This window comes from Aphidius gifuensis, linkage group LG6 (assembly GCF_014905175.1).
Source record: "Aphidius gifuensis isolate YNYX2018 linkage group LG6, ASM1490517v1, whole genome shotgun sequence".
NCBI lineage: Eukaryota > Metazoa > Arthropoda > Insecta > Hymenoptera > Braconidae > Aphidius > Aphidius gifuensis.
Window position 1 is genome coordinate 6,388,858 of NC_057793.1, and position 10,041 is coordinate 6,398,898.

General features: G+C 20.3%; 2 protein-coding genes across 2 annotated transcripts; both read left to right on the forward strand.

Moving 5' to 3' along the window:
• Positions 1-1,957: 1,957 nt before the first annotated feature.
• On the forward strand, positions 1,958-3,604 carry LOC122859096. Its single transcript, XM_044162464.1, has 3 exons — positions 1,958-2,183; positions 3,225-3,356; positions 3,436-3,604. Exons 1-3 carry the CDS (start codon positions 2,081-2,083, stop codon positions 3,453-3,455), a joined length of 255 nt encoding a protein of 84 aa, XP_044018399.1. The 5' UTR covers positions 1,958-2,080; the 3' UTR covers positions 3,456-3,604.
• Positions 3,605-5,088: 1,484 nt separating this feature from the next.
• Positions 5,089-9,279, forward strand: LOC122859097. Its single transcript, XM_044162465.1, has 6 exons — positions 5,089-5,178; positions 5,510-5,720; positions 5,787-6,356; positions 6,434-7,039; positions 7,638-8,714; positions 9,003-9,279. The coding sequence occupies exons 2-6, from the start codon at positions 5,564-5,566 to the stop codon at positions 9,221-9,223; spliced, it is 2,631 nt and encodes an 876-aa protein (XP_044018400.1). The 5' UTR covers positions 5,089-5,178; positions 5,510-5,563; the 3' UTR covers positions 9,224-9,279.
• The last annotated feature ends 762 nt before the right edge of the window (positions 9,280-10,041 follow it).

The window sequence follows — 10,041 nt, forward strand, 5'->3', positions numbered from 1 at the left end:
AAACAATATAATGTACAAATAATATTTTTTTTTCCATAATCACATAAACTTGTACTTGAAAAAAAAAAAAGAAAATAAAAATAAAAAAATTGAATGCCTGCAATTAGTGCAAGATGAGTATGTCTCTCTTTTCCCATCAGTCACCCTCAATGCGTTGTTGTAAATTATAAGAGAAGGGTGAAGATGAATAAAAGAAATAAAAAAAAAAAAAAAAAATCTAAATAATAATTGACGACTCAGTTGTGACGAATATACGAAGGATTTATTTTCAGGCGTTGGAGTAAAATATTACTACTCAAGTGACTCAAATAAGCAGAGTAAAGAGGAAAAAAAAGTAAAAAAAATTAAAAAAATAGAAATACATATACAGAGAGTATATAAAATAAATTGTAGTAAAAGTTTGACTAGTTCAAGGGATGTAGATGAATCGATTTAATGTCCAAACATGATGACACATCGAGTGGATTGAGAAAAAGATTATTTGATAGATAGACATACAAGAATACATTGTTGTTATATTGTTGTCTATATATATATGTACATATTTAGACTTCTCAATTTCGTCTATGTATCTTGTCTATTGTATCATATATATACAAACCAGTATGACGTCATATTTATACATCCAACAGTAGGGTGAGACGTGAGTTGTTGTATTTTATCGGGGTTGAATATATCGTCATTCTTATTTCTTTCCCCATTCTCAATTAGAGGGTCAATGAAAAATAAGAAATCATGATTTTCATAATTTATATGTATCTATATTTTATCCTTAAATTTATCCAGTGATTATCTAAAGTTATAAATAAATAAATAAATAAATAAATAAATCAAATGCATTGATAATAAAATTTTAAAAAATGAATTTTTAAATTTTTTAAAATTTAAATTGAATTGAATTGAAAAAATACAAAAATTTTAATTATAAATTTATTAAATATATGTATAATAATTGAAATATTAATATTGAATTATTTTTAGCTAATTAATTTTATATTTATCCAATGATTATGATAAAAATAAATTTTAACAAATATTTATCATTATTTTTTTTGAGACGTTTGATGATATAGTCATTGCGTGGCATGTTTGTATTATTTTTTAAATTATTTGGGGGAATACTTGATAAGAACAGTGTTATTATAAATTTAGAAAAAAAAACAAGTTATTAAAATTATTATTAAATTATGAAATGCAAAATGATGTTCTGACGACTGGGACAAATATTTTCTAGCAAAGAACCAGGAAAAAGACTATCTTTGCAGTTTGCTCGTTCTTTACCAGGAGATATTTGTTCCATGTGCTCTGATGATGCAAATATATTAATTTAGTTTAGTTAAATACATATTTGGACATCATTCATATTTCAAAATCTTGAACAAATTAAGTGCACTAGATTGAAATTGAACCTACGATACCTCTGGTGTAAACCCGGCTCTTGACTACTTAGCCACAAGCTTGTTTGATATTTTCTACTGACCAATTATTATTTATGAATAATTTGCAATAGTAATTTTTAAAAATCATTTTTAATTATTATAACTTATTGTTATAAATTGTTATAACTTATAATATGCAAATTTAACCAGCATTAATTAACAAACAAAATAAATATAAAAAATATAATATAAATACTTTTTTTATATTTCTACTGATATTCTCATTATATTCTACTAATATCCTTTCACTTTTTAACCCAGTTTCATCAACATCATATCTCGTTACTTTTAAAATTTAATTTTACCTAATTAAAAATACTAATGATGAATAATATAATTTTTATTAATAATTAAAAATATCAAACGAATAACTAATTTTTAAATTTTTCTTTTTAAATTAATTTCTTGACTTTCACCTTGATATTAATTCATCTACAATTTCTACGTACATTATTATTTTTTTTTTTTCACTTGCAACTTTCCCTTGATATAAGTTGTGTTCGTTTGTCACTCTTTTTTTGCGTTTATGTGTATTTTTTTATTTTGAGGCGAGTGCCCACGTGAAGTAACAAGATTCAGTTAAACGACTGCCACTGATCAGTTTAGACTTAAAAATTTATATTTTAAATTATAAATTAAAAATGATTAAATTTGTTATTAATATTTTAATTATTTGTTTAATCAATGAAACAATTGGAGTGCCAACTATTTACAAAAGAAATGAGGACAACATTTTTGAACCTGGTGATTGTGTTTGTTTTTTTTTTCATTTAAAAATTTTTTTTTCTTGAAAAATTATCTGTAATTTATATTTTCAATTGTTTTAATAATTAAAATTTTTATTATTTTGGGTTCTTTTTTTTTCAATTAACGTTAATGTCGTAGACACTTGTTTGTCAACGTCTTTTTTTTTTTCTTTTAATAACCGCGCCCTCGTATTTCAAAATGAAAAAAAAAAATTGCTAAAAAATATATACTTTCACTTGAAGACATTATGGAAATAAAAAAAATAATAATTAATTTGATTTGTTAATTGAAAGTTGTTAAAGGATATTATTAATAATTTTTTTTTACATACGATTGTGGAAATAACGGAATGATGATGTCATTATTGCGTAGGTTTAAATCTAGTAAAGTAAAATAAACTCGCGATCAAGCCTTTTACAGATTTTCTCATCTAATTTAAATTTATTTAAATTTAATTGATTTAATTATTTTTTTAGCTTGTTTAATTTGGTAATTATGGGAGTATTTTAAATTATATTTATATGCAGATAATTTTATAATGTAAAATTTAATAAACAAAAAAATTATAAATGAACAAAATTATTATTATAAAAAATATATGTTTTGTTGATTTTAATTATTATAATTTTATCTGTGAAAAACGTCTGAAATTCTTGTTGAAAATTTAATCAATTATGATGATTTCAAACTCAAATTATTAAATATTTTTTTAAAAAATATATTGTTAATAATAATTATAATACTTTTAAATAAATAATAAATTTTTCTATACATTATTTATTATTTAAAATTAAAATTATGATATTTTGTATAATAATCAAGTTTTATTGTTACGATTTTTAATTAACTGAATAAATATTGATTTAAACAAACAATGAAAATAAATTTTGAATTAAATTAATATAAATATTCAGTAAATTAATATCGTAAATAATTGTTATTATTAAGCAATCAATTTTTTATCTTTTTTTTTTTTTTAATTTTTAATTTGTTTAATTTTATTTATTTATAACAATATTTTTATGTTTAATTTATTAGTTATGGTGCCAGTATCTTCAACAGTAATACCTCTGTCAGATTACAAAGTTGGATATGGCTTTGGATTTTTTAGCAAAAACAAAAAAGCACAGTCAAGCTACAAACCCGAAGGACAAGTTAAATTAATAACAGGTAGTTGCTAATTTATTTTTTCTTTATAAATTAATAATTAAATATAAATTATTTTTAATTAATAATTTTTTCATTACAGTTAAAAAAAGAAGAGATTAGTTGTCTTTTAAATATCCAAAAGATAAAAATGTAAACTTTAATCAAATTTGATTTCTTTAGAGCTCAAAACCAAACGATAATTTAACTTTTTGTTTTTTAAATTACTATGTTTTTAATAATCATCCAGCAGTTGTTATTAATTTATTAATAATATTTATAATCTTAACAATATAAAGAAATACTTAAAAATCTATTAAGTTTGTTTTTAATATTTTTTAATGAAAAAATAAATTTCAAAGTACATCAAAGTTTTTAATGAGAACTTGTTGTTTTTTTTTCATTTTTTTCTAAAACTTATTTTAATAAAAATTAAAATCAATAAGTCAATAAACTTGATGGATATAATTAGTGTCCATCTCAAGACTTAATTTTCTATAATAATAATATAATTATATTGATTGCTTGTTAATTATATATGAAAAATCAAAACGAAAAAAAAAAATTGTAATAAATGTAAAAAAATCAAAATGAATAAATTATTTTTTAAGTTTATATATAAATATTTAATTAATTTGCAATAATTACTTGCAAGGTTTGTCGAGTAAATAAAATATTATTATAATCTTGATGTTTCTTGAAAAATTGGGTCGATCTACTTTCATTCTAGACTCTCTTGACATCGTCAATGCTGACCTCAGTGATTCTTTTTTGAGTAAGCTGTTGCAACAAGTTGAATTGCATTATTGAATTTTATTAAAAACTTGAATATTATTTGCACTATTTTTTAACTATTATTTGTATATCATCAGCATTTTAAATTGTTAATTGATATCTTTTTTTTTTTTGTTTTATCAAGTAGTTTCAATTTTACAAATTTAAAAATTTCGAGAAAATATAAGCCTCTCTTTTCTTTCTCAATATTTATAATTAATTAAGGAAAAATTTAAACATTTTTTTCGAGATTATATTATCAGCACATGTTCATCAATTGATTCTTCATTTTTTTTTATTTTTTATCGAATACTTTTAACACAATTTTAAATTTTCTAAATGAATTTTATTCAACATCTTAAAAATATGAATTTTTTGTTGTCTTTTTTTTCTCTCAATATTTATATAGTTGTTTAAAAAAAAATTTAAACGTACCTTCTAACAATATAATATCAGCACGTGTTTATCAAGGTCCAAGGCAAATTTTATTATAACAATTTATTGTTACATCAACATCATGCACCAGCGTATTCAATATTGGATTCAACAAAATCCTGTTAGAGTGATTATGACTGAATAAAAAAATAAAATAAGCCAACAAAAAACATTTGTAATAACATTTATTTTTAAATAAATAATTTCTATATTATATAGTTGAATTTAAAATAAACATTAATGTTATATTTTTGTTGTTAATTAACAATAACAATTTTAATAAATCCCAATAACATTTCAACAATTAAATTTTAATTTTTTTTTCCATAAATTAATTGTAAAAATAAAGTATTTATAAACATTCCTAGTATTATTATTATTAATAATGTTTATTGTTTTGTTTTTTTAAATTTAAATAAAAGAAAATTTATGTACGATAAAATTTATAGACGATAAAATTTTTTTAAATTTAGCAAACTCTACTTGTGGCACCACCTGACGACAATGCAAAAATAAAAAAAACAAAATATATATAAAAAATAAAAATAAACAATTGACAATTGTTGATTGTTATTAATCGTGTTTCAATTTTTTTAATGGATTAATTTGTCTTAATACAAATATTATTTAACACCAGGTATTTAATTGTCAATTTTATTCAAATATATTTACGTTTTTTTTTTAACAAAATAATATTATAGACATTTTTTTTCTCATGTTTTTTTTCAATCAACAACCAAATTATTGTAATAATAATACAAGAATTGCTTAGTTACATTATTGATATTCTTAATTATTAAAATAATTTTTTATATTAATTGTTGTATTATGTAGAAAGTTGTAGAAATTTTTAGAAATATTTAATTTCTAGTAGATACATTTTTTTCCTGATGAATCTAACCCCAAAATAAATTAACACTTGGTCTATTGTCCCTGATGAATCACAAGTTTTTTTATTTTATTTTCAGTCTAAATTTTGTACAAAAAATATTGTTTGGTAATTTAAATAATTAACAAATAAAATGTCGGATAAATTGGTTATAACAAATGTAACCAGTGCTTGTCAAATATCCCAGCAATTTGGCTGTTCACCATCAATGGAATCTTCAATTTTTACACACAGTATCAATGGTATCATTGATAAATCTTCTCATCATCAAACTGAAACTCTAAAAATTGGTAAATTTACAAATAAAAACATAAAACAAATAATCGAAATTAATATGAAAATTTTTCTGTCAACAGGCCAAAAAGATAATATTTTAACAAACAAAATTGATGATAATATTAATGTAAAAATAAAAAATGAACCAGAAGATGTAATAATAATTGATTATCAAAAATCAGATGATCAAAAAACAAAAAAAACACCACCATTTATTGTAGGACAACAACGTTCTAAACGTAGAATGCGAAAATTCATTTCTTATGAAGAAAAAAAAAGAGTTGTTGATTTAGCACGTGATAATCCAGGCTGGACATTGGATGAATTAAAAAAACAAAGTGGTTGTAATTCAATAAATAATTTTCATCAACTACGTCACTGGGCTGATCAAGTTGAGAAAAATAGTAAACCACTTGATGAAAAATTACAAGTACATCAATGGGTTTATAATAAATGTATTGAACATAAAAATAATAATTTATCATTGACAAATGACATTATATTGGAATGGGCAAATCAAGCTAAAGTAAAATTTCTATCACAAAATTCAAATATACCAGCAACTTCTGGCTGGTTGAAAAATTTTCATCATAAATTTGGGATTACTGGAAATCCAAATGATTTACAATTTTCAAATAACATTAGATATGGTAATTATTATAATAAACAACAATAAATTATTAATACTAAATTAATTAATGTAAATTATTAATTTTGACTTTTTTAGATAAACAAAAATTTCGTCAATCAACAAGTAACAAAATTTCAATTGATAAAAATAACATTGAAATAAAAAAAAATGATAATAATGATAAATTAATAAATAATAATAATATAATTAAAAAAACAATAAAAATTGATAATAAATATGAAATATCAAAGCAAAATTATGCTAAAAGAAAAAAAAGATTTATTGCATATGAAGAAAAGAAAAAAATAGTTGAAATTGTTAAAAAAAATCCAACTTGGACAATTGGTGAAATAAGAAAATATACTGGTTGTGATTTTTTAAATAGCACTCATCAATTACGTCAATGGGCTGATCAAGTTGCAAGAAATTATAAACCATGGGATGAAAAAAAAAAAGTACATAGTTGGGTTTATAAAAGATACATTGATTATAAGAAAAAAAATATTGAAATAACTGATAAATTATTACTTGAATGGGCAAATGATGCTAAAAAAATTTTTTTATCAAAATTTTCAAATGTACCAGCTTCAGCAATTTGGTTACGTAATTTTAAAAAAAAATATGGTATTGTTGGTAATGATTTATTGACATTTGATCATTATATTGATAAAGTTGATGGAAAAGAAGAAACTATTACTATTGGTAATTATTAATCATTTATTTATTCATTTAATTATAAATTTGTTTGTTTATTTATTTTTCTTTTTACTATTGGTAATTATTAATCATTTATTTATTCATTTAATTATAAATTTGTTTGTTTATTTATTTTTCTTTTTACTTATTTAATTTGTTTATTTATTTATTGCTTTTAAAGACAACATAATCTTAATTCTCTAGCTCAACAAACTAATTAATAAAATTTAAGAAATTATAATTTTTACCATTCTAATAATGTCTAAATATTTCCAATAATCATTGCCCAGTTAAAACATTAGAAACAAAAATATATCAAGTAACAATTGATCAATTTGAAAATTTTTTAAAGATTAATTATCTTATCAATAATATAAACATTCAGTCAAATATTTAAATAATAAATTAAATTTGAAATAATTTAAAAATTAAGTTGTCATATTTTTAAATTATTTTATTTTTAATTTACAATAATTTTTGTAATAATTATTAAATATTTGCTATTTATCAGAATTTATTTTACCTCTAATTTAAAAAAAAAAAATATTTCTACTACATTTAATCACACAACATATTTGATATTTTTATTAATTTATTTTTAAAGATTCGGATAACGATCATGAAGAAATAAAAGAAACAATTGAAGAAGTAAAAATGGATATAGAACAACCGCCATTTGTGACATTAAAAGTGCCAATTAAGTTTATGGAAAATTCAATCAATCAAATAGACAATACAACACCAGTATCAAATGACAAAATACCAATAATTAATAACATGAATAGAAATGGCATTGTTAAACGTAAAGTTGGACGTCCAAAAAAAAGTGAAAGAATTTCAAAACCAATAATAATAAAACAAAAACAAAATGAATGTAAACAAAGAAAATTTATAAATTATGAAATGAAAAAAAATATTGTCAGATATTTTCGTGAACATCCAACATTATCACTTGATGAATTAAAAAAAGGAACTGGCTGTGATGGTATAACAAGTTACATACAAATAAGAAATTGGGCAACAATATTAAAAAAACAAGATAAAACTAAAAAAGATAAACAAAAAATATACAATAAAATATATGCAAGGTGTATTAAACAAATAAAAAATAATACAAAATTAAGTGATAATTTAATTCTAGGATGGGCCAAGTATGCTATACAACGTGCAGCAATTAAAAATTCACGTTTAACAAAATTTTCCCTGTCATCAATGTGGCTTCATAAATTTAAAAAAACATTCAATATATCTGGTGATCCAAATAATCTAAAATTGTACATATTAAATGATGAATATACAAATAAAAAACCAAATAATATTTTAACTAATGATAATTATAATAAGAAGACAATTATAAATAATGATAATGATGATATTGAATGTAGTAAAAAAATAATATCTGATGATATGAAAAATGAAAAATTATTACAAGTACAAAATTGGGTTTATGAAAGATGTGTTGAGTATGAAAAAAATAATTTATTAATTAGCATGGAAACAATAATGGTATGGGCAAATGAAGCTAAAAAAATATATTTATCAAATTGTCAGGCTTTTGATACATGCAATAGTCCAACAACTAAAAAATGGATTCAAGATTTTATCAATATTTATGGTATTACTGGTAAACCATGTAATCTTGAAATTAATTATTTTAATCATCAACAAAAATTAAATAATGGTAATTATTTATTTATTATTTTTTAAAATTAAATTTTTGCTTTTTTTTTAAATGTATTTTTCTATTTTAAAAAGTAGATTTTTGTTTCAAGATTTTATTACGAATTTTTTAAATATTATTATTTAAATTTCCTCAAAATTTATTCAATTCATTATAAATTTAAATATTTTTATGTATTAAAATCATTAAATTACTTTAATAATCCAAAAATTTTATGCTAATGATTGTGTGGATCGTGTAACTTGAAATAAAATTTAATTAATTTATATTTTCTTCAAATTATTGCAGGATACAAGGTGATTGATATTGCTGGAAATAGTCATGATAATAATCATCCAGAAAATGAATTGATAACAAAAATTAAACAAGAAAAAGAACCAATGGAAGAAGAAAAGGAAAAAGAAGAAGAAATTAATGAACAGCCAATGAAAATTGAAATAATATCATTTGGTTCATTATCATCAGGAGAAGTTATTTATCCATCAAACTTTAAACAAATGAATAATTAAATAATAATAATAATTATTATTATAATTATTGACAATATCTATTATTTATTTTTAATGCACCAAGATTGTGTTGTTCGTATAAATATTTTTATTTCACTGATTTTATTATTAAAAAATTTATACACTTGAATGCAAAATAAATAAATAAATGTGATGACTGTAATAATTAATTGATAAATGATTAAATTATCATTTTTATTTGTGTAACTAATTGTAAAATCTAATTATATAAATAATTCAATTTTTTTTGCTTAAATAAACATTCGATATGAAAATTATTTTATCGATAAAGGAAAAAAATTATATTTGAGGTTTTTTTTGTTTTCAATTTTTTATTGTTAATATTGTTATAATTATTTGCGTCTTATTATTACTATATTAATTATATAATTTATTTATTCTTTAATTCATCTTGATTTACAAAATAAAAAAAAAAAAAAACATTACAAGGTATTATTAATTTTAATTGATTTATCGAGAAAATACAAACGTTATAAAATTTCTCGATGAATTTTTTTTTCATTGTTTTTCTTTTTTAAATAATAGTAATAGTAAAAATTAAAAAAAAATGATCTATTTCTATGCAGTCTTGACCAATAATTAATTGATTTGACGTTTATTAAAATTTTTTTTTTGTAATAAAAGAATTATTATTTCGTTTGAGTCGATGTGACAAGGCTGAGGTTTCTTTTTTTAATTAATTCCACTTTGACCTCGCTATTTTTAATTATAACTTTTTTTTTTTATAATAATTTTGTCAATGGGTTTCATCTTTTTTAACGTAACACAATTATTCATTAATTATTATTATTGTACAA